The sequence below is a fragment of the Onychomys torridus genome, chromosome 4, assembly GCF_903995425.1.
Source record: "Onychomys torridus chromosome 4, mOncTor1.1, whole genome shotgun sequence".
Classification (NCBI taxonomy): domain Eukaryota; kingdom Metazoa; phylum Chordata; class Mammalia; order Rodentia; family Cricetidae; genus Onychomys; species Onychomys torridus.
In genome coordinates, this window is record NC_050446.1 from 90,046,660 (window position 1) to 90,072,765 (window position 26,106).

Genomic DNA, 26,106 nt, shown 5'->3' on the forward strand with positions numbered 1-26,106 from the left:
TCATGGGTTGTACTATCCTTCTTCTGGCATTGATAAACCTGAAACAGAAGAAGAGTAGGGTTTACCAAGCCCAGTCTGAGTGTTCTATGAACAGCTTTTGTGAGCACTGCGGAGGACACGTCACAATCCAATACCTACTGCAAACCATCTACTTAATTGACAGGCAACTTGGCCCTTCAGTGTGCAAAACCAGCTGACTCCCTTGTCATGTCGGAGCCAACAGCAAGACAACTTGCTACTAATTTTCAGAGAGGGACAAGACTTCTCTAGGAGGAAGCTTCTCCTTTCTGCGAGTGTGCTTGCTTTTAGAACAAGTAGGTTCCAGGTTGCAGCTCCCAAGCTGGAAGATTTGCCCCTCTCCCAGGACTCCCCATCCATCCCGGGGAGATTCAGCCTCCCTTGCAGCTGGCCATAAATGAAGGCCAGGCTCTCGCACTCGGCTTTCACAAGGTATTGTTAGGTCAGCAAAGCCATCAATTAGGCTGTCTGAAGTTTTATCACCAACACAGCAGTAATAAGTGCTGGCCCAAAGACTTCTGGACTTGGGGCAACTCCTGCAGCTTAAGCCTGTAAAGTTAGGGGTCATTCAGAGGTCAGTGCCAGCTGGGGGCGGCCTTTGCAGCCAAAGCTGGGACACCCAGGGCAGTGGATAAGCTAACTGCCAACCATAAACCCAGCCACCTTTCAACCTACTGGAAAGCCAGCCTCGGGTCCACATGGTTGATATTAGGGCCCGGGAAACGTTTTCAAATCAGGCGGTTGCTGATTCCCAGGAATGTAAGGAGCAGTGGTTATTTTGTCTAAGAAGCCTGGATCTAATTTTGTTGAAAATCCAAAAATAAGTGCCTACTTCATGTTACTTTAATGTTTAATAATGCCCATCAAATATTCATGTACAAACAGAGTAAGACAATAAGAAATCTCCTTTATTTCTCCAAATTTAATAAAAACAAAACAATTTTCTACCATTTGTGAGTTACCCCTGTCCCCGTGCCTTTAATGATGGTATCTCCCACACGTACAAACTTCTGGGAAAGATTCAGTGGCCCTGCACTAGGCTAGGGCGGGGCGGGTGCTCAGGAGCATACCGCTAGCTGGTCCTTCAAAATGTTTTCTATTGATAACATTTGTTTCTCAGCACCCCTACTTCCAAACCTTAAGCATATGGGGGACTTAACGATTAACGCATCCGCATGGGGCTCCAGGCAGGACCTGAAATTACATCCTCCAAAGAATTCTCAAGTATTGGCAGTGAAGTCCCTTGGAGGAGGGCAGTGAGCACACTGTGAGTTCTCTGGTGAGAACACAGTCAGGCTGATGAATACAACCAGGAGAAAACCAAAGGAGTCTTCTGCATATGGTGTTTGCAAAACAATGGACTTCTTTAGTACTTAAGAAAAGATGTCTCTGTTGTCAAAAATGTTCCACCCCTTGGCTTTCGGGAAGGCAAGTGCCAGGCTACTGTAAGTATAGAGAGCCGAAAAAGGAGAGTTGAAGCTATGTATTTACCCCATCTCTGAAATGTTGCTGATCAGATCACAAAGACTTCCTGAAGCAACCCTCAATCAGTTAAAAGAATTTATCTGAGGCCTAGGAGGGCCAGCTTCTTATTTCTCCCTCTAGAGGCTCTTCTCAAAGGGTCAGTTCTGACGGAGAGATGCCCAGAACAAGCGCTTTTGCTCTGTCTTGATGTTTCTGGTAGAGAGGGGCGGTTCCTCTGTTCATGTGAAGCCAATCCTGTAGTGTGGTGGGTTTTTTTTTTCCTCTTGTAGGTCAACCTTTTAGGTGATACAAATTGCTGCCCCCCCTTTATATTTCCTCTCTCATATTCCTTTCTTATTTACATCTGGAGATTGTTCCCTTATTTATGCCTTTCTCTCCTGTTCCCTCAAACACTCCTTCACTCATAGGGCTGCAAGGCATCATGGTTCCTAGTTCTCAGCAGGAGAACTTCACACTGTCTTCAAACAAATAATTACTGGGGAGGTTAGAGGTTCACTCAAAGGTCATTTCTTTGGATACTCATCAGAATGTTTACATTAGTAAAAATGGGGGTCCTCTCAAAAGGTTGTTCAATGGGGGTGATCCAACAATACAGAACATTGAGAAAAAAAAAGCATTCTGTGTGCTAGCAGGTCTTTATAGAAGTGCTGAACTTGGCAATGTCACCCCAGCATCACATTTTCAGCTAGTTTCCATGGCGTGGACTGCATGTTCACTAGCAGTTATGGCAATGGCCTTTCTTTGCTCACTGCTTCTAATGAGCCTCCAAAGAAAGAAGCTCGTGCAGGTTTTTTCGGGGGGGGGGGGGGGGATTGGTTCACAGAGGGTCTTAGAGACTTGACTTTCTCACGTGGGCTCCACACAGCCTCTGTGAAGTTTCAGAGTTTTTGGTCCTCAATACTGTTTAAATATTCCAGGGTATTCTATTAATAATACAGGATTTGGAAAATGTATGGGCTCCTGTTTTTTGCTGTTGTTTTCCCCCCAGAAATCTCTGAACATAAAACTCCTGCCAATTGTCAACTGCCCTAATCTCAGAATAATTTATTAACTCCATAGATATTATTCACATTAACAATGTGTTCAATTTAAGAAAAATTGTAACCTTAAAAATTAAAATGACAGCCCTCTCCTTCTCTCACACTGACGACTCACAGTCCACCACCTTTTAGAAAATATTCTCATGAACACAAAATGGAGCCATTTAATTCAGAGATGAAAGAAAAATCAGATGAGGAATGATTTTCTTTCTTTTTTTTTTAATTGTTGATTCCCAATATGAACTTCCATATGCGGTCTTCCCCTAAATGATTTGACATAAATTCTTTCTACTTCCTCTGACTATACTTTAAAAATGACCTTTCCTTTGTGCAGACAAAAAACATAATATCAAGTTTTGATTCTACTTAAACTCTAAAGCATCTAAGTTGAAAAATCAACTCATCTCCAATTGTTCAAAGCCAGACCTCCATTCATATGGAAAAATGCAACTTCCTGGTTCAAAGACAGAAGACTCCTCTTTAAAAGACTCAAAAGGTTTCTTGGATATTAAATGGGTCTCACAAAATAACATTTTGATGAGTTAAGTGTAAATGAATCAGACACATATGGATTAAGTTATCCCTGCATTTCACACGGGTTTAAAAAATAAGGGGAAGAGAGGGTCTTGGCAAAAAACATTTTGGACTTTGCCAAACCCAAAACATTTGAAAAATTGCTGAAGACATCCAACTAACCAAGATGCAGCAAGCTGCACCCAACTTTAATGAAAACCCCCACAAGTTATTCCCAATCCAAAGACTGTTAGGTTTTTCATCTGTATCTGATATTTAGAAAGAAAAAGGAAAGAAAGAAAGAAAGAAAGAAAGAAAGAAAGAAAGGAAGGAAGGAAGGAAGGAAGGAAGGAAGGAAGGAAGAAAACAACAAAATCCCCACAACTCACTAAGTTTTAATGTTGTCTTAGAACGGTTTTGAAGCTGCAGACATACAATATACTTCTTTATTAGTACAATTTAATCCTGTTATAAAGTCTCCTTAGATATTAAACAGGTTTTTAAAACTGAATTTTGTACAACTTGTGTGGAAAATGTGTTAATAAATCTAGTGCCTTCTCTAGATTTCCTTCAGAAAAAAAATTTCATTAGCTTCATTGTGACTTTTTTAAGGGCTACAGATAATTGAATTAGTGACTCCCTAGGGGATGAGTACCCCAAAGTACACTAGTTCTATTGATTTGTATTGAGCACGAAGTTAGTGCCTAGGCTCACACAAAAGCTTCGAAGAGAGTCTCCTGAGACTATTTGCATCTCTAAATTTTACTTAAATAGAAAATGCATTAGTATGTGTAATCCTTCAAACTTATATACCAAGACTCTTAGCTTAAAATAACTTAATTATAGAAATGAATTTAGTGACTTTCCAAGAACCAAGAGGCTTTTCTAAGTCAACTTAGAAATAAAAACAACAACAAAACAAAAAAACCTCAGTAGATTCAAAGGGATGTATTCCAAACAGCAGAAATCACTGACGCCCCACCTGACTCTTGCTGGAGAGACCTTCTGGAGACCACCAGTCACCTCAGGAAAATTCAAATATTTGAGCTTTACATGTTTTTTTTTTTTTTCCACCTGAAATTTGACCACTGAGTTTTCTTTTAAAGAGTTTTTCGCTCCAAAGCAAAGCTCGGGCTGATGGGAGTAGACTCGGGTGTCATTTGATTGCTGGCTGGTTCCCCCACCCCTTTTAAATGGCTGATAAATCCCTTCTTTCTGGGTCACTAACTTTTTGCCACACCTGGGAACCCACGCCTTCAGGCAGCATTCCTTTTGTTAGAAAGCACAGGCCCCCCCCCCCCCCCCCCAGGTTGCTTGGAAAGCAGCCAGCTCGAACACTCTGAGGATGGCTGGATTTGAAGCTCTCTCTTGGATTGGTGTTGTCAAGGAAGAGGCTTGAACTGTTGACAAGGGATCAGATCAGTGTGGGAAAGGTGTGGTTGGGAGCTTGGTGACAGGGGCCCAATTAGAAAAAAGCTCTGTTTTGTCAAGCTGCAGGACTTGCCTACCAGCGTGTTCCTGCTCTGGGGATCAGTGATGCTTCAACCCTGGAAAATTAGCCACTTAAATTTTTGTTTTTAATTTGAAGAAAACAAAAATCAACCAAACAAAACAAATTTGATTCTGTGTCCTGGTCTCCAGCTGAAGCAGTGAGTTAGGCGGGTTTAATGCCATTGAACAAGAACCTGGACTTGAGAATGACTGACTCACACAGCACATCCAAGGTTTTCACTGATGTTCAGACATGGAATCCTTTCCCAAAGACAACTTTGAGCAAAGTGAGCTAAATGAATGAGATTCATACATGACTTTAGGACACATTCACAGATCATAACTAATGGCCCTGAGCTGCAGCGTAATTATAATTGGATAGAATATTAGATTTGCCCACACCTGCAAAAACATGTGAAATAAATACCCATACACTTACAATATGAAAACATGATGTTAGTGCAGGAGCATGAGCACTCTGTAGCCTTATGAATTTGCCTCAAGTGGAGAGCCTGTTCCCGCTGACACGAAAGGCCCAGGGCAAAGTTACAAAGTGGGCGACTTCTTTTCCATAGCTGTCTACTGTGGGCTTCCAGCGCTTTATCTAATGTTCCCCTAAACTTGCACACACCCATATAGCTTATTCACTAAAATACTCAACTTTGATCACAGTCCTCTTAAGTCTTGTCCCACATTTTAAACCCTTTCTGTAGAGAAAGACACTAATAAACCCAAGGGGTTTGTGTGCCTTATACCTTCCCTACGCCTCAGTTTCTTTCCTATCTACCAACTAGGGGAATAACTGGGCCTAGGCTGTTTTGAGGACTGACAGAAACAGGCTATGTAAGGTTCTTGGAGCACTGCCTATTAAGGGCTTATTAAATGTTAGCCGATGATGGTCAGAACACACCTAACCAATGTTCCTAAAATGCTCTGTTCCCTTACAGGTAATAACTAAGAATGGATGGGTGACTACTAAAATTACCTATAATGGGCTGATAACAAGATGAGAACATGGTTTATAGCATGTGCTCATGTGGTAGGGTTTTTCTAGAGACCTGGGTTTCATGTGACTATGTAACTTTGTGTGTGTTTGTGTGTGTGTGTTGTGTGTGTATGTGTGTGTGTGTTGTGTGTGTGTGTGTTGTGTGTGTATGCTGGTGTATGTTTGTGTGTGTATGTGTGTGTGTTGTGTGTGTGTGTGTGTGTGTGTGTGTGTGTGTGTGTGTGTGTTTGTGTTGGTGTGCGATTTTAGACACCAGTGAAGCACCTCTCTACAGGTGGAGTTGCAGGGTGGGCTCATTTTCCAGCACATCCTCCTCTTAAGGACTTCCCAGAGCCTCCCCCCCCCCTTGAGTTCTCTGGATCAGCAGCTTCCAGGCCATGCCCAGTATTGGAGACATGGAAGCATCACAGCCCCCACACCCCCAGCACTACTGCTCCCAGACCTGCAGTTGAAAAGTTCTCTCAGTGACCTCTGCACCTTTATGCTGGTGAAGCCACCAGACATCTCAGTGCTCTGCCTAAGAACTCAAAGTTGTGAAGTTCAAGTTTTCATTATGACTCTTGTGGCGGCAAACACTGCACACACTGGCCTCTTTAAGAACGTCAGATCTAAAGAGTCTTTTGTACTTGCCTTGGGTACCAAACAGTGTGTAATAATTTAATTCATTTTACTCCATCTGTATCTCTTAAAGTGAAAGCTGGGACAAGGAAATGTCTTTGGGGGAATTGTCAACAGAGGGGTCTTCCGAGACGAGAGAGGACAGCACCCTCCTCTTTTACCTCTCCAGCTACTGTTTTGTTTTGAGCTTCAGTAATACATATGATTCTTCTATCTTAAAAGAATTGTTAAAGGTGATGGAGAAAATCGAGCCTAACTGAGATTTATATGGACAACTGTAGTCTTTATTTAATAAAAGTATTTGAGAAATTTCCCTTTACATAGGGAATTATCTTTTATTTCTTTCTGAATTCTGAGCAACAACCAACACAATTCCATTAGTACACTCACACCCAGTGGCATGTAACACAGTATCCAAGTAGGTCCCGACTTTGGAGCACTATTACTCTTACAGAATGCTATCAGGTTATTCAAATGTGACTATTTATCATGTATTACAAAAGTGATCTTTCAGAGCTATTTGAAAGCAAGAGAGAAGAAAACAAGGGAACTTCCTTAGCTATTCATATCTAGAATCTACCCTCTATCTTAAAGATAAAACACTAAGTCAACAGACATAAGCTATAGCATATTACCTCATCCTGTAAATGATTTATTGCAAATGGAAATCAACAAGAAACTGAATTACTTTGAACGTTTTACTACTGACATTAAAATTCCAGATTTGGAGACCTGCACACCTTAGCCTGGCTCCAATAACCACTTTCTGCAGACACGGAACACAGATCTACAGATTCATTCAACTCTACCAGCCTGCAAAGGAACAGGGATCGTTTCCAAAATGACCAGTTCCCAGCTCCTGGCCGTCTCTCTGACTGGGCTTTGAGACCTGTGCAGTCTTACCTGATAACCAGTTACCTTCATTCACAGCCAGTTCCCAGTTCTGTTTGAAACATGTACTAATTCACACTAAGACCTGATCCCCACAAATCTTGCAATTTTGAAATATGTTTGGCTTTCGTGATCACCTTTGACTGAGTGTTATCTCAGATTCTCCTTCTCAATGGAAGTCACTTAAGAATTAACTGGCCCCAAATGCACCACGCTCTTTAACAATTATGTATTCGAGGTGTTGGAAGAGGTCAAGGTGCACGCACTCACGTGTCCCGTGCTAGGGATAGGTCTCTGATTAGCTTGTCATCTGCTCAGAAGAAGATGTAGGCTGATTCTCTCATACAGTGGCGCAGGCCAGCTGTTAGCTGCCTGTCAAGCCCTCAAGTGGACAAGAAGTCCAGGAGCAAAAATGTCATTCCTTTGATCTGGCAAGGAGCAGCTGCTGATTTATAGAGTGGGACTTTGTTCTTCCGTTCTATTTTACTTTCTTTCCTAAGGCAGAACCACAAAATCCAGGAGAAAAAAAAAGTGCCGTTCCCAGCAACATCAACAAGCCCTGACATCTACAACAGGGTTTTCTTGGCCCTAACAAAGCTCTCAGGCATCTCCTTTGACGCTCACCTTTCCCCCTCCCCTTCCCCCACCTCCACCATTTTTTTTTTTTTTTTTTTTTGCAAGCGGTAGTTATTGTTTAATTCAGCTTCTGTAAATGGAATGGACTGTGGCCAGCAAGCCTGGGGCATAAACACACCTGTATGAAAGAAGGCTTATTGTAGCAACCCTCTACAAGCAAGCTCACATGAACCACACAGTTCCCAAGTTCAGAAAGAAGGCTCCATTTTTCCTGACAGCAAATCTTACCCTAAGTGAGTTTCTATTTTTGGTGTCACTAACCTGTGATGACCACACTTGAACCTTTCCCTCTTTGATGACATTACACTCTTTCAATAGAAGAGAAAAAAAGAATTTGCTTTTTTTTTTTTTCTCATCTGAGAGCAAACAGTTCCATCAAAAAATGTTTGTCCACTGTCTATAATATCAATCACTGAAAGCTGACTTAATGTCCAGAAAGGTTTTAGCAAAAGCAATATCCAAGATGCCATAATGGTGATTTCATTACTACTGATTTATAATGACATGCGTTTCCTTGAGTAACCTATAAGGGGGAAAAAAAATCAACAACAAAATCTACATAAGTCATGTGCATTTTCTTGCGGAGACCTGAACTGGTTGCAAATGTCTGATTTTGTTTGCAACAGTAATCCTGTCCATTTGGAAGTGCCCATCAACTGAGTGGGACATGCAATAGCAGCACTGAGAAGTCATCATGAGCACGTCAGTTTTGTGACAGTGAGAAGTAAGCAGCCCTTTGGGCACCCATATGTGTACGTGTCTGAGGGTGCATGTACACTGTGCCTGCACATGTGTGCGGCAATAAACTTTGCCAGGGACAATTTCATGAACACCTAGATAGATTTTTCTGTGCTGCTCCAGAGGAAGGTGAAAAAACAATACAGGAAGACATTCCTTTTTGTTAATTCTAGGCTACTTTTAGATTCCTGCAAAGGTGGAAGGGGCTGTTGCTAACATGGGGAGGAGAAAGAACTTGTTTACTTTTAGTCAGGCCTCATTCTAGTGACCTTCTCCTTCCTTTCTTGTGTTCAGGGGGAATGGGGATTTATTTAGCTTGATTCCTGGCTTTATGCTTTGGCCAATCAAAGTGTACTGAGCTCTAGCTTTCTCCTCCATGGTCATTTTTATTCAGCAGTTGTGTCCTCTAGGGGTGTGTGTGTGTCCCAGTAATTGGCTTTGTGGGTGGGGAGCTGAAAACGGACCTTACACTGTACTTGCTCATCTCTTTTCAACCCTGAAACAATTATTAGGAATAATTTCAAGGGTCATAAAAATCTGTACACGTGTCACCACGGATAAGCTGTCCACATTCTGCAGTTATCTCAAACCAAATTTAATGACATATGGATGACGTATGTAAATATATCTAAACATTTGAAAATGCAAATCATGCCTTTTGATACGTCTATTCTTCATATACACATAAACTAACTGAAAAAGTCACCATTCCAGAACACACAAGTTATTATAAATAAACAGTCTATATAAGGTAAGTCAGTGCAGTGACGTCAACTAAAGACATGAAGAGAGACTGATCACCAGGCATGGCAGTGCATGAACACATGTAATGCAAGCCCCGGAGAAGCGGAAGCAGGACAGAAAATTCCAAAGCTGTCTGGGCCACATAGTGATCTCAAGGCTAGCAAGGGACAGCTGAGCAAGGGGACAACTAAGATCTGGAGGTACAGAACACTTGCAGAGAGGCTGGAGAGATGGCTCCGTGGTTAAGAGCACTGGCTGCTCTTTCAGAGGACCCGGGTTCAATTACCAGCACCACATGGCAGCTCATAACTGTCTATAAGTCCAAGATCTGACACCCTCACACAGACATACATGCAGGCCAAACACCAATGCACATGAAGTAAAAATAAATAAATTATCCAAAAAAGGGGAGAGAAAACTTGCAGTATGCTTGTTTAGCCTTTGCAAGGCCTTACTCTCCAGCACCAGAAGAAAAGAAAGAAAAGAAAAAAAGTTAAGAAACTCTTGGAAGGGAAGAGTTGAGCCAGTTTGAAAGAGCATCTAAAAACAAAATCAAACACATGGCAGGGAAAAAAGAAAGAACTGCTTGAAGGTACCAGTTCCACCAGGACTCTACCAGTGCTGACCTGCTTGAAAGTTCGGAGGGTAATCGAACTGAGAGTGGCTGATAGTTTCTTCTGGTTTCTGGGGGAACCTGGTGGCAATTCACAGGCAAGCTGCATGGGGTTCTTCAGAGATAAAATGAGTCTCTGAAATTCATGAATGGGGAAGTGAGACAAGGAAGCCTCCTGAGGAAGACCTTTCCCAACTGCGGGGCTGAGGATGAACTGAACTGGGTTGATGACAATGGGGCAGCTGAGGAGGCTCAACACCCTTGGGGAGATGAGATGGCCTCCAACAAGGCTGGCAATGAAAACGGGGAGCCTTGGACTTAGGATGACTTACTTCTGCATCGCACTTTGCTGGGCGGAAGATAAAGGGCACCAGGATGGGGACTCTGCGAATCCATGTTTGCTCTGCCATGGTGCACAATTGATCAAAACTGGCCATTTGCTTGTTCAATTCCTACTTATTGTGGTAGAGTGAGGCACACTTGGTTTCTAGATGAGTTGGCAGTGGAACTCTAGAGCTGAAAAGTTAGAAGGCCATTCAAGACAAGGGCAAAAGAAGCGTGAACCACGAAAACAAGAGAGTACTTCAAAAACAGTCTCTCCTCTTTAGATTAAACTAGGACTCTTCTAGATCTCAAACAGTAAGCTTAAAAAACTGTTTGGCTACCTTTGAAAACACTCTACCTTTTCATGTATCTCAAGATTTTACCAAGTCCTCCTTCTGACCCTGTCGGTCAGTCGACTGTAAATGAAAGCCTACAGACAATGGCCTTGTTTCCAGGAGGTCCAGTTTGCTCATTTTGAATTTTCTGAGGTGATCTGTGTGAGCAGACTTAGAAGCTCATGACAATTACATGCATGCATATAAGATACAGTGTGCTATGACACACGTTGTATTGCCTTACACTTAGCATAAGTCATTCTAGTAATGGTTTAAATGAAGTTTACACACACACACACACACACACACACACACACACACACACACACACACACACTGTATTTTTTAAGCAATTGCATAAGATAATCAAGGGCAGGTTTTCTCCAGGTGGTGACAAGTCATTTAGAAGAGAATTGATGGGACCGAGTGTTACATTTAAAAGGGACTCCATTAAGTGTGATGGTGTCCAAATTGTGTCCTCACAAACCATATTTTTCTTTTTAAATGGGCTTTTAAAGTGAAAGACACCTCAGCATACTCTAGGTGTGGAGACAAATGGTTCACAAGTCTCTATTCTTCAACTCAGGCCAAATCACCCCAGGCCCTGTGATCTAAAGCACTTGGAGGGAGGGTGCTATGCATGTGAATGTCCTCACCAGAGTTTTCATTTGCTTCAGGGGCTCCTTTTTCTGGAGCAGCAGGGGATGTTTCAGAAGACCAGATCGGCATGCCAGAAGCACTTGGAGGGACCAGGCTCTTATCCCCCTTTCCTTTCTCCTGCTGGCTTAAAAGAAAGGATTTTGCTGAGGACACATTGGAAAGGTGGCAACATTCTTGGGCCCTTTATCAATACCACTTCTTTCTTTAAGCCGCAACTTGGTCTCTTGTTTGGGAGGCTGAGATTTTAGCACTTCTAAAGGGAACCATAAGTGAGAAATCTCCCAGGTGTTAAACTTTAGAGTGGCTTCAACCCAAAATAAGGGGGGGGGGGAGTAAAACACAGAAAGTCAAGTGCTATTATGGAAAAGATCCATCAACTAAAGCACCGTAAATATGCGTACAAGTGACATTCCTCAGGTTTAAACTCAGTGCTACCTAACCAGGTTATATTCTCATCAAGCTTGTCCATGGGGGTTAAAATCAAAGATTTAAAACAAACAAACAAAAAATACTAGTTACTTTCAAAAACTCTATATAACCAAAAATAATCTTTAAAACTATAACAAAACCTAATTCTATCCAGGAGCAAAAAATTCTATTCACAGACATATGCCTTAATGTCCTTATATCCATGTTCAAACATCAAAGACTCAGCAAAATTTTGAGATCGTCTTTTCTTAAGAACAAATGAAACATCTTTTGCTTGGAGTGACACCCAGGTAGCCTCCTGTGTCTTGGGCAGAGATGTTACACAATTTTTTTTTCCAATGTGATGGTATTATTGCCCACAAATTTTTTTTAGCAACATCCCATAATCATAAAAGACATAAAATATATCTTTATAAACCACAAGAGACCTAACAAACCAGAGGTTATGCCGTGGCTTCTTTATTCCTTAAATATTTTAGCTTTAAACCATTAGTTAGTGGATACGCTCCCCGCAACCGCCATTTACAGAGGAATGAAGACATCAACCTTCAATTCTAAAGTTCAATATAGAGCTTAAGGTGCAAACTAGATGTACCACTGTTTTAGAGGATTTTTGGAGTATATCCAGGCACCACATCTCTTATTAAAATTCCCAGTGTAGTTTAACTTAACTCTCACAGACGAAAACAATGACACTTGGATTGTCTCCATCTTCACAGGAATGGATGTAACTTCATCTATTAAAGACGAAACAATTTAATGCTGTAATTGTTTTAACTGTCATAGATTTTTAAATTGTGTGATATACAAATAATCCAAGATTAATTCATAAGTTTAAAGTTAATATGCTAACTAGCTAGGGCCACACTATTTCTTCCATCTGGGATGGTCTTCCTTCCAGGGCCATCTGGTCCATCCATCATTTGAAATTTTTACCAGAGAACACCTCTTTGGGGTAACTTTGTTGCTTAATCTGATTAAGAGACATTTCCTGGGGCTGGAGAGCTGGCTCCTTTGCCTGCCACAGTACAAGCACAAAGACTCAAGTTTGAGTTTCTAGCATCCATGTTAAAAAAAAAAAAAGCCAGGTGAGGCTGTATCCCCCACAGCGCTGGGTAAGCAGAACCAGCAGCAGAAGCAGAAGGATGCCAGGGATGCTGACTACCTAGTATAGCTGCAGGGTCAGTATCAGATTCTGTCTCAAAACCTAAGGTAGGCAGCAACAGAGGATACAATCTCTGGCCTCTGTATGTAAGTGTATACACATACAAATGCAAACACTTGTACACACACACACACACACACACACACACACACACACACACACACACACACACACACACACACACACACACACACACACGGTCATTAGCAAGCATGCTCCCTGAAGAATTTATTCAGTGCAATAGCCACAATTTGCTTATCTGGTTTTCACCTAGTTGATCTCATAGAGAGCGTATTTTAGTTCTGTGCTATCGACACCGTCTACACTATCTCTAATAAAATGTTTGGTGAATAAACAACTGAACGTGTAAATGAAAATAGGGCTCCTTCCCCTAGGAAATAATTTAGAATTGACAATAGAAGAACCATTAGGGAATCTCTTGTCATTTTTTTTTTTTTTTTTTTTTTGCACGTGGCATAGCTCAATTCCTGATGAACGATGTGCCCTAGAGCAGGGTAGAGCTAAGATGGGACATAATTCTGGCTTCCAGTTCTGCTCTAATGAATGTCACACTGAGAAATAAGTGAAGACCCTAACTCAGAACAAGGTGGGAATCTACCTGGACTGTGGACAGACAGGGGAAGGACTTCTCTGGCAGAAATGGAGTCTCGGGCTCTGCCAGGCTCAGGGTGTGTGTGTGTGTGTGTGTGTGTGTGTGTGTGTGTGTGTGTGTGTGAGAGAGAGAGAGAGAGAGAGAGAGAGAGAGAGAGACAGAGAGAGACAGAGAGAGAGAGAGAGAGAGAGAGAGATACATAGGACGAGACAGAACTGGAATGGATGTCTGCCATTATGCTGGGCTGCAGTGGGGAGGAGGGCAGATTGAACACTGGGGTCCAGAAAGTGTTGTGAGTGTATATTTTGGGGGTGAGAGGCAGGAAACAGGAGTGGAGGAAGGAAGATCTGAGGTGAAGAAAGGAAACTTTTTTTTTTTTTTCTGGTTAAACCTTTTTGAGGATTTCCTCCCAGATACATTTGGAGGAGGAACTCTGATGTCTGTGATTGTCTCTCAAAAATGAAGAGTCCCAGGTCAAGTCCTATGGGATAATGGACACTAAGGTAACAAAAGGCAGGGTTTTTTTTTTTTTTTTCGTTTGTACTGTGAGTTACATCATGGCTCTTTGCAGATTAATAAACACTCTCTAAAAGGGGATGAGAGCCACCAATCAATTCATAACAAGCTACTGGGATTGTCAGGGGTGCTTGGGTTCCAAGCTCTTGAAATAAACCATGGCATTCTAATTTCTAGTGGAAGCTGCACCTTAAAGCCATTCATCAGTCTGGAAGTAGGTTTGCATCTTCTCCAAGTCAGTCTCACATGCGCAGGCCACTGGCAGGCCCGGAGCTCCACACACACACATCCCTTTTTAAATTCCTCTTCTCTGTGGGACTGTCAACCATGGGAGCTTCCCAGCAGACCCCAGTAGACCTCAGGAGCATAGTGACTGATTAGGCTCCTTAGGACTTTCAAGGGTAATTTGAAAATGAAGGGATGATTTTTAGTTAAGGATATTTTCTCTATGTTTTCATTTCTCATTCATTAGATATTTTGCTATGCCTAACTTTTTATTTCAAGATAACTATTAGAAACTTAAAAAAGCCATAAGTATGAGATACACAGTACTGGGCTGGTGAGATGGGTCAGAGGGTAAGCCTAAGGCTTGCCATCTAGCCTGAGAAGATGCGGTCTATCCTCAGAACTCACAGGGGAAAGGAAAGCGTTAATTCTCACATGTTTTTCTGACTTTACACATGCACCTCTCCTCAGGCAAAATAACTGTAAAAAGTTAAAATATTTTTTAAAAGATACACTATGAATTATATATAATACACACATTGTTACTATACATGATATATACACTATATATGTATTCTAATATGCAGTAAGTATTCTGTAACACTGCCTGCGATTGTATTAATCAGATTTGTGAATGGGCTGTAGCCAGCTGACTCTACTCTATATTATTGTGTTGGGACATTCACTTGTGAGGCAGGTAAGGGGAGGCAGGGGCATGGTGGAAGGATGCTACAGGGAAGGAGAGAGGAGAAGGTGAGAGAATCAGGCCATGAGCATGGCTGCTTTGGATAATGTGCTTCAACACATGTCCAAGGTTCCCTGCCCCCCCCCCCATCAATTCCACTTCCTTGTTTACAGACCCTCCATGTACAGAATTAGCTTTTACTTATAACTGTGTTAAACACCACCTGCCTGCCCTCTGAACCCCGATATTCTGGGATGAGGTCAACGTGGTGAAGGCCTCGGGTTCTATAGGCAATCCTGTCATTCAGGCTAACAGCAGTGATTCACTCACAGGAGGCAAAAATGACTCAATTGTTGGGCTTATTGACTCCAGGGAGCACGGCTACTCTATCATTACCGTGGAGTGCAAACACCCTGAGCTCTGTTTTGGTCCACTTAAAATTACTATTTGCTGTGAAGGATTGGCAAAGCAATTCTTAAAATGATGGGGCGAAAGTCAGGCAAGCGCCATTACGGGCTTTTCCTTCTGTTTAAGCAGAAGTAAGCATTCTAAGACTCTCCACGCCTGACCCACTTGTTTAACCTTTTATCCACTTTGCTGTATTAACATATATTAACTGGCGATATAAGCCCTAGGAGGGATAAAAACCTCATGACCAAATTATGGTTCCATTTTCATGGATAACCTCTCCTTGGGTAGAAATTAAACCCCAATATAAATACATTTTAGGTCTATACAAAATTGAGGAGGAATGCCAAAAAAAAAAAAAAAATGTCATGTAACAGTCCTGCAAAGACCACAGCAACTATGGAGTGGTCGGAGAAATTACACACGAGAGGATCTATTGGAAAAACCAAATAAATTTAATTAAATAAGATACAAGATGATTTTCCCGTGCCTTATCTACTCCCCTTGGTTAATATCCATGGCATACTGATGCTGCATAATTGCTCTTATGGAATGCTGCAGCTCAGAGCCGTAATGAGGTGCCTCTGCACAAAGGCAGTGAGAGCGGTTTCCCCACAGAGTTATCTTCTCAATTATTTATACTTGCTACACTTTCACATAATGGCAGTTTTAAAATCAAACAAACAAAGCAAAGCGTACAATAAAGGACGGGGACAAGAAGGAGCAGGGACCTTTTTCCTTCCCTTTTTGAACACCAGAAGGGACGGGCAAGCCACATAAAGTCTACTAATAAATTTGGATCCCAGGAAAGTCTCAGGGGTCCAGCAAGCAGATGACATCAAAGCGTTGAGGGACTGCCACCTTGGCAAGGCTTAAGCAGCTCTGCATACCTGTGTGGCTTTTAATCTGTCATCTAGAAACACGGAGGAGTGCAAACTTCATTCCTCCCCTTCCTAAGTTTGTGAAAATTCCTGATGGAAGATTTGCTCCTCACAGTACTACCCCTCTCCCCATTCCCAAAAAAAGAAAAGGTGCTCTAATTGTCAAAACGATGTCACTATCAACAGGAAATGGTGTAGTCTGACATTTCACTCCTCAGGCAGTGAAGGGGCCAGCCTTTTTTAAGCTGGTTATGCCCACTGCCCACACTGGGCCTTTGGCCTCCCACTATGAAACCTACAGACATGAGAAAGCCAGGCCCTCTACAAATAGGCAAAATAACACTAAGGGAATAGTTAACACTAACTTGTTATCTGTAATGTTATTTCTTTCACTCTCTATATGTACCTGTTTGTGGTATTCAGAGGTCAATGTCCAGTATCTTCATGAATTAATTCTCTGCCTTATTTCTTGAGACAAGTTCTTTTTTTCTGTTTCTTTTAATTTCATTTCCAATGATGATGATGATGATGATGATGACGACAATGATGTGCACGTGAGTGGGGTGTGCATGCTTGTGGAGGCCAGAGGACAACATTCGGTAGTCGGTTGGGTCTGGAGATCAAACTCAGGCCATCAAGTTCTCCGGGTAACTATCTTTTCCCAGCTATATCATCACACCTGCCCTGATTCTGTCAGGTGATTCTGTCACTGAACCAGGGGCTCACCAATTTTGCTAGACCTCCTGGCCAGCAAGCCCCAAGGATCCTCCTATCTCTACTGTCTGAGCACTGGGATACTAGGCGAACCACTGTTTCTGGTTGTTTCCCTTGGTGTTGAGGATGTGAACTCAGGTCCTCACGCTTTCTGGCAGGAACTTTCCTGATGGCACCATGTCCCCAGCCCTGTAATATCATACTGCTGTGTAGTGTTGGACTCTAGAATGAACCAATGACTGTGATTTTGAAGCTGTGCCTACTGGGTTTCTAGCAAGTAGTTCTCAGTGAGCTGTTCAGAGCAGATGTTCATTCCATGGCAGCTGATGTGACTTCCCAAGTTAATCTAGAGATGTGGCTCAAAAGCTTATATTTCATTAAGTTAATGAAATTATTTTTACATTTATTTTATTTTTGTGCATGTGGTATACATGGCTGGGTGTGTGCAGATGTGTGCATGTATACAGGTGCAAGCACCTGAGCTTGTGAACTCGTGGAGACTAGAGTGGGCATCAGGTGTCCTCCTCTGTCACTCTTTGCCTGTCATTTTGAGGCAGGGTCTCTTCCTGCATCTAGCTTGGGCTTTTCAGCTTGTCCAGCAGCCAGCAAATCCCCGCCCCCCATGCTCTTCCTACTCCCACCATGCATAGCTCTGGGGCTGCAGATGTCCAAGAGTCAAACATGGCTCTGAGAAGCCAATATTTTCAAAAGTTAAGTGTAAATTCGACCAGATGCATAGTTGGAGCTAGATGAAATTAGCATCTAGCTTAATGTTTTCTTTTCTTTTCTTTTTTCTTTCTTTCTTTTTTTTTTTTTTTTTTTTTTTGGTTTTTCGAGACAGGGTTTCTCTGTGTAGTTTTGCGCCTTTCCTGGAACTCGCTTTGTAGACCAGGCTGGCCTTGAACTCCCAGAGATCTGCCTGGCTTTGCCTCCCGAGTGCTGGGATTAAAGGCATTTGCCACCACCACCCAGGTTAGCTTAATGTTTTCTATTCAATTATTGTTAAGGGTCAGGCTTTAGGAAATAGTTAACACTGTCTTCTGAAAGTCACCCTATCAACTGACAGCCACAAACATACTTGTGACTAAAGGTATCATTAGCGATGTCAGTGAACACAGATGTTGTGTCATCTACTAGCTATTTCAAGATAGTGTGTATGTATGTGTGTGTGTGTGTGTTTGTGATGTGTGCACATGAGCGTGTGCACCCAAGTGTAAGATGCCAGTGTCTTCTTCCATTGCTCTCCACTCTATCCTGTAAGGCAGGATCTCACTCTCACAGAAGCTCACCATTTTGGCTGGGCTAGCCTAAGAGCTCACAGGGTCTGCCAGTCTCCACTCTCCAATCCTGGGGTTAGATGCATGAACAGCCATGCCAAGTTTTTAATGTTTTATTCAAACTCAGTTCTTAGGCTTGTACAGCAATGCTCTTACCCACTAAACCATCTCCACAGCCCTTCAAAATACCGTTAAAACAATGATTTCCTTAACAAAAGTAGTATCCCTAAGAGATAAGACAAGCATAATTAAAACCTTTACCAACTTGTCCCTTGCGATACTCACACACACATACATTGCATGTACACATACAGACTCATTCCTCACAGTAGACCATATGACTTTCAATCGTTCTTGATTTGACAAACAGGGAAAATCAAAATCTTGAGGAGATCCACACTACCTCTCACCAAGCACAGATGAACTGCTGTGAAAGGTCAGAGGTAGCAGCATGGAGAAGAGAAACCGAGATGATCCACAACCCAGCAAGGTCATCAGAAGGCAACAGTTAGGATTGAGTTTGGGGCCGCCATCTTGTCATGTTTTGCCGAGATAGTGGTCTGGCTACTTACTGCCATGGCAAACTTGTCTCAGCTACAGAGTACTAGAGCTGAGCCACACTGTGCTCACTACTTCTGTTCTTTCTGCCAGAGTGACTGATTAGCAGTATGGTAATATTTGAGGGATGGCAATCTTGGAGTTATGGACCCAATTTTGTTATCAATTTGAAAGTTAATGGATCCTAGTGGTTACAGGCCTAGTGATCTAGACATGTTAATTCCACTTACTCAGGAAACTGAGGTAGAACTATCGAAAGTTCAAGGCAAGCTTGGGAAACTTAGTGAGACTTTGTCTCAGAATAAAGAATAAAAAGAGGGCTTGGGCTGGGCATGGTACTGCGTTCTTGTAATCCCAGCACTCATGAGGCAAAAGTAAGAGAATCAGGAATTAAATACCAGCAGTTTGAGATCAGTCTGGATCACATGAGTCCTTGTCTCAAACAAACCAACACATGGGGAAAACAAGCCAATAATAACAGCAACAATAACAACTCAAGGTGCGCTGGGGGTGTATCTCAGAGATAGAGGGCTTGCCTAGGGTATGTGAGGACCAGGTTCAAACCCTAGTTAGCCTGTCTTGCAAAGTCTGTCCACAGTGCTTCTGACATTTTGACCTTTAACTGAGAGAATGACGTTTCTGTGTTTGTGTGTGGATGTCAACTGGGTGACAGGTGATGGCAAGGGATGCAGCTGATGAGACCCCCCCCACACACACACCTCACCCCTACCGTCAGAGCACTCACAACAAAGCCTGTTGGAGGCAGAGAGACAACTGAATGAACAAAACCATACAGCAAGCACATCCTGGGGAATTTCGAATACACTGACTAATGATTAGTTAAATGTTGGGTCTAGAGGAAGAGTTGGGTAGCTTTGTAGTTTTAATGGTTTGGAAAGGTTCAGAAGAGAGGTCTCAGATTCTGAGAATAGATGCTGGTGTACTTTAGAGGCAGTGAAACCCGATTTAAAGGCTGGTAGAGATCAAGGGTTTGAGGTAACTTGGTTGTGAGGAGCTTGAAGGGTAAAACTTAAGCTGGGTATGATGGTACATGCTTGTAGTCCCAGTACTTGAGAGGCAGAGGCAGGATAGAAGATTCAAGGCCAGCCTTGGCCTCATCGCAAACTACAGGTCAGCATGGGCTACACTGTCAATTCCAGGCCAACCTGACTACACAGTAGTAGTATCTTGTCTCAAAAAACAAAAACAGAAATAGAGACAGCAAAACAAAACAGGGAAACCCAAGGCTAGAGTAGACAGAGCCAGGCTGGCTTTCATTTCTCTCAGGGCTTCTGTTGTCAGTGCCTTGCCTAACAGGCATGAGGCTCTCAACTACCACGATTCATAAGAAACCACAGTGCTTGTTTTCCCCAGCCTTCCTCGACCATGGCAACACACTCTTTCTTAGTAGACCAGCCAGTTAACCAAACATTAAAGCAACCCACAAATCTACATTAATGGCTTTGCAGAACAAAAAGGAAGATGTGTGAAGTAACGAGTCACTGTTATCAGCGATTTGAGCCAGGGAGTTCAAGAGGCAAATAAAATGAAAGAGCCAGCTAACCAACCAACCAGCCAGCCAACCAATCAAACACACAAACACTCAGGAGCAATGGCTGGCCTCTCTCCCCTTTCCTCCAAGTACCATGCATTGGAGTCTATGTCTCAGTTCACAGCGATGTGGCTTTTGGCTCACCCAAGACAGGTGCACATCTGATAAGAGGTTGGCACACGCGTGCTGAGCCTCATTTACAATTTGTTTTGCAACTTCCCTTTCTAGATAAACATTGTCCAACAACTTCTTTAAAAAAAGGGTGTGTTTACTTGTCCTGTTTCTAAAATTTCCCCCACTCCCTGCTTCTTCTAAATGTTCCCTCAGGATGCTGGCTTGCAAACTAGAAAAAGCTTGGATTTCAGCTCCGGTCTCCAAGGTATTCTAGTGTTCAGAGGGGCCGTGTGCTGGGAGGGAAGCTCTCTACCTTACTGATTTAATTAACAGGATTCTTTTCATTATTGTGGGGATTTAGTTTCTTCTTGCCTTTCAGTGTTTGGGAAACACTGATTTATGTTTTATATTTTGAAGGGAAATTTATTGTTCTTTGACAGCTGAGACTCTTAAATCCCTGGCACCAAAGGGACCCTGGGGAGGTGTCACAGTTGCCTAGCCTTGCCTACCTATATGCAGTCATCTCAGGGGCCCCCTCTAGAAATGAAGAGAACCATCAGCTGCTAAGCGCCCCACCCACTGCTTCTCCAGCTGATCATTATACCAGCAGGGGTTGGCCCATTCCCATTTATGAGCAGTGGCATTAGGTAGGTTGATCAGTAACTGCGAATCACGGATTCATTTAAGTGAAGACAACAGCCCATGAATCTGTGAACTCTATTTAATCTTTTAGCTAAGTGGAGCTCACTGAATTGTTAGAATGTGCTCTGTGGATGATGATGGCCGTGGCTGAGGCAGAAATCAAGGCAAATTTTCTAAATATGAGCATACACAGGGAGACTGTAAAATAAAACCTTTGACCTTAGCACTGTCTGGCATGGGTACCCATCACATTTCATTTGTTTGTTTGTTTGTTTATTTATTATTTTGGAGCAGTATCTATTAAACTCTGACTTAGAAAAAAAACTAATATATTTAGTGAAAACTTTGGAAAGTATGTAGCTAATTCCTATTTCAGGTACCAATTAGTATCCATCATCAGGTTGTAATGGAGATCATCTTTTTCTAAGAGGGCTTCATAATTCATTGCTTTTGCTTTTATGCTTATTCTCTCTCTCTCTCTCTCTCTCTCTCTCTCTCTCTCTCTCTCTCTCTTTTGGAGCTGAGGCTCGAACCCAGGGCCTTGCGCCTGCTAGGCAAGCACTCTACCACTGAGCTAAATCCCAACCCCTCATGCTTATTCTCATTACTGACTTTTATTGAGTTATACAATAAATGGGGTATATACATGCACACAAATTCTTATTTAATTCTCACAAAACCCAACAAAGTGGTTGGTGTTAGTAGTCATTTTCTGGCCAATGAAACTGGAAGTTCACAAAATCCAGTCCTGTGGCTCAGTTTTCACAGTCAGTGGCTAACGTGGGCTCTGGTGCACATATATAGACAAGGTTGAGGTCTAGGAAACTGGACGTTACAACAGCCATGCTTCCTTTTTTTATTCCCCAGGCAGGTGAGACAATGGACCTACTTTTACACCAACAATGTAGCTCAGGGCCTTGGTAAGACTCCCCTACTAAGACAACTTTAGACTAGAAATGTTGTCATATCTAAATGCATAAGCCAATAGACTCTAAGGTAAAGTCTAGAAGAAACAGAAAGAGCATTCAATTCTATAGTAGTGCAGAATTTCAAACTCTTCAAAAGAAGATAACATGGGGTGGGGTTCAACTTGGAAAGAAATAACGATACAATCTGCCTTCCATTCTGAACCTGAGCCACCAGCTACAAGCTAACGGTCTTGCTATTTAGTTCTGTTGTTATAAGAATTCTGGTTTTGAAATGTGGATTATTTTTGTTGGTTTGGCCTATGTATCAGAGTACAAAAATTCAGAGAATGATTTTGTCTTAGAAATTCAGGCTTCTTTTTTGTTTGTTTGTTTGAGACATGGTTTCTCTGTGTAGACCAGGTTGGCCTCAAACTCACAGAGATCTGCCTGCTTCTGCCTTCCAAGTGCTGGGATTAAAGGTGTGTACTACCACTGCCAGGTTTTCCACAAATACAAACTTTTACCACCAATCTTATTTTAGGTAAAATGTCACGTAGGAGACACTAAATCATTTTCACACTGAAAACGGCTTGAAAGAGTTTCAGGTCAATGAAAAGGGGGAGCCGAGAACAGGAGATACAACCTGACTGTGAGCAGGCACAGTCAGTGCATCCCTTACAAGGGGGAACTTCAGCATGCCAGTGTCTCTCTGCCTCCCTGATCACTACAGCACCTATCACGAATCCCATTATCATGATGTGCATGGGGCACTCTCCTTCAGGTGATCTTGATGCCTCTGCTTCATTTTCTCTCCCTTATTAATAGTCTTTGATGGCTCGTAGAAATTCTAGAAGGCACAACACTCGATTCCTTTGAACAAATATTTATTCAGTGTCTGCTGCCTCCTTGGCAGTTCACTCAAGTCTTCTTAGGGAAGCACTTAAAAGAAAAACTTGTATGTGAAGCCACACTTGCAAAGGGAAAGAAAACCACTAACTCTGAGATTAATTTCACATCCTCTAGGTCTCTAAGCATTGCTGGAAACACAGGATGCACTAACCCATCCATCAGCATAGTTATGAGAGAAAGGATAAGCACAGGCTTGGAAACGTGGGTTTGAACCCTGCGGATGCCACTTATTGTCCCATTTGGGACAAACTCCTTAACTTTTGGGTGTCTAAACCACTTCAGTTGCCAAATGAAAATCGTGAGAACTGCTTCAGATCTCTGACCTGAAGATGGATTGTGAAGGCCGGTTTGCAGTGTAAAGCATCGCAGCATCACCTGAGAATTACAGGGCAGCCTTTGAACCAGCGTGCAAAGACGGTCATTGCTTTGCGGTCTTCTGGATTCTTAGTGTCAGGAAGCCTGGAGTTTAGCAGTGAAGAGACAGCAAAGCACAGGACAAGAGTTCAGATGCTGGAGGAGTGCCCGTGTGAATGCAGAGAGAGTAGAGGTAGCATGCACCAGAAGGGAAGGGGGCAGGGGACCTTTGGTGTCATGGACTTTGAAGGATTCTCACAGCAGGAAACAGGAAGCATAGGAGGGGAGAGATCTCAGATTGTAGAGACCTCTTGATGCACAGGTCACACAAGAGCTTACATGCTTAGTAGAAAAGTTCCTGGTTGAGTTGGGAGGTAAATGTAAAGCCTCTCACGGCTTCTTAGCTTTGTGACTTCTCTGATTCACCATTTCTCAATGGCAGATGGGAGACGGTCCCTAGTTTAGACACTTTTTGTAAGGATTTCATGTTTAGTCATGTAATTGGAGCATATTTGAAAGATTATAAAGGGTGATGATTTTTCTAAAGCTTGGAAGGGTCAATAGGAGAGTCTCCAACGTTGCTAAAAGAATTGTGAGTGGTGGCCTGGTTATGAGTATAGTCACCCATTTGTGGCACTTAGTTCTGCTGCCACGGGAACATTGGAGAGTGAGTCTCAGAATATATTTGTGTTATTTGTTTTCATTTCATAGTTTATCTACAATGTCCCGCTGGAACAGAGGGACTAGCCTGTCACTGGAAAGGAATAAGTGAGGCACCTGAATTTAAGGGCCTTTTGTTCAGTTCTGCCTTTCCAGGTATTGTTTTTCTTCCCACACTGGCATGGATAGCCTGAAATACAATGATTGGACCTTTATTTACAGCTCATAAATGATTTACCCAACTGTTTGGGCATATGAGACTAACGTATCCATTCTATTCTTGTTGTTTTCATTACTTTGGATTGAAACATGGATATTGGTTCTTGGAAGCCAACACAACGGTTGGATGTTAACATTTCAGAAAAACTCAGAAGCCTGTCCTGTTTTCAGCAACCACTTATTGTGATGTTTTAATCCTCAGAAAGCTTGGAAGGGCAAAAGTGAGAAACGATACAGTAGTCATTTTGCTGACTAATAAAAATAAGACTGAGGAAACACCTGAGCACATGTGCGGTAGTGACTCCAAATATGGACCACAGATTTGGAAGAACAGACCCCATGATCTCTTTGGCAAACAAAAATCACCCATTCCCCATTTTTCTTCAAGTGAAGAGAGTAAAACAATAAACTTGGATTGGGATGAGAGGCATAGCTCTCTGAATCACCTGTGTTTGGAGGTGGAAATAATTTGGAGATTATTAGATTAAATCCTTGATTTTTGTTTGTTTGTTTTTGTTTTTTGAGACAGGGTTTCTCTGTGTAGCTTTGGCGCCTTTCCTGGAACTCCCTCTGTAGCCCAGGCTGGCCTTGAACTCTCAGAGATTCACCTTTCTCTGCCTCCTGCGTGCTGGGATTAAAGGCGTGTACTGCTGAAGGGGAAACTCTGATAGAAGTCACGCAGAGGGTATGCTTTTCTTTTTTCTGTTTAGGATGGAACTGGAGAACCTAACACCTGTCGTTTAAAGGCAGTGGTGGGTATGGGTGAGCGAGTTGTAGGGGTGGTTAGGCGTAGGTAGAGGTGGGTAGGGGTGAGCAGGGGTAGGTAGGGGTAGGTTGGTAACAGAAGCTCTTAAAGGTTCCAGAAGGGTCAGTTCTGCCCACTCTTAGTCTTAAAGAGCCAAATAATTTTTTTACAAGCTCTTTACTCATCAGTCAAAAAGATATATAGAGCTCTCTAAAACAAGCTGGACAGTGGTGGTGCACACCTTTCATCCCAGCACAGGGGAGGCAAGGGCAGGCAGATCTGAATTCAAGGCCAACCTGGTCTACAGAGTGAGCTCCAGGACAACAAGGGCTACACAAAGAAACCCTGTCTTGAAAAGCCAAGCCAAGCCAAACCAAACAAAACCAAGAAAACAGCTCACCAAAGTGTTCCTCCTATTGAATAACATTGCTGAAGCACCTTGGATAAATTTCTAATGAGGTGTTTGCCCCCACAGCAGGTATCAACAAAGAACACATTCTGTGATACCTGTTAAATAACTCAGAGTGTCTAGTGGAAATCTATAAAGAAATCTATGGATTATATCTATCACAAGACCAAAAGAAGCATGGGAAAGACCATAAGGAAGGATCCATTCCAACAGAACATGAGAGCAAATGTATATTCCAGACAAGTGATACTCAGCTTGCACTAGAGGTCATTAACTATATGCAGACTTTCTTTCCTTGGTACTATGTACCATTTTTGTGATTTGGTATAATGTGAAGAAATTGATGGTTATATCATTGCCAAATAAAAGAATCAATAAGTCTTTTAGTTTCTTGCTTTAACTTAAGTAATAGAAGATTGCTTTCTGCCTCTGTGTCTTGGTTGGTGTCTGCTTTTTGGTCCAAAGTAGAAAGAGATCAGGATGCCTCTACCCTTAGGGTGGTTTCCACAGCTTATATCTCAGCACTTTCAGCAAAAACTCCACATTACCACATGGTGTGGTCACTGCCATCCCAGTGTTCTCTCAGCATTGCTGAGGAAAATAAAATCTGAATGGCCCTGCCAGAAAACAAACCAATAGATAACACTATAATGATAGACACAAACACGCAAGTGCTGGCTCAGAAGCCTGAGGTGCTACAGACATCTGAAGACAGAGTTTATAAACAGACTGAGCTCACGATGGAGAGTGGGAGCTTAGCTGTGCGGGAACCCTCCCTCAGAGATGGAGAGGGCTAGGTTGTCTGAAAAGACTTCATCACCACCAGTATGGGCTGGAGGAGAAAAGAAGATGTTTCAATAACATTTTGACTGAGGAGTACCTCTGTCATTTGGTAAGCTTGGTGGAGGGGACGCCAGGAAAGGGTTAGCTATGGTCCAGGAAAGGGTTAGCCTTGGTCTGATAGCAAACAATTCACCAAGCCTGAAAGATCTGACATTTCTTCATTGGTGA

At 42.4% G+C, this 26,106-nt stretch overlaps 1 protein-coding gene across 13 annotated transcripts in view; it reads right to left on the reverse strand.

The window, feature by feature from the left end:
• The window catches only part of Meis2 (Meis homeobox 2), a 215,010-nt gene that overhangs the window by 7,590 nt on the left and 181,314 nt on the right, over window positions 1-26,106 (reverse strand). For all 13 annotated transcript variants that reach the window (XM_036183628.1, XM_036183626.1, XM_036183632.1 and 10 more), the window contains one exon: window positions 1-38. This exon is cut by the window's left edge and continues 21 nt beyond it. In XM_036183628.1, the coding sequence (XP_036039521.1) occupies window positions 1-38 (38 nt within the window). The remainder of the gene's footprint in view (window positions 39-26,106) is intronic.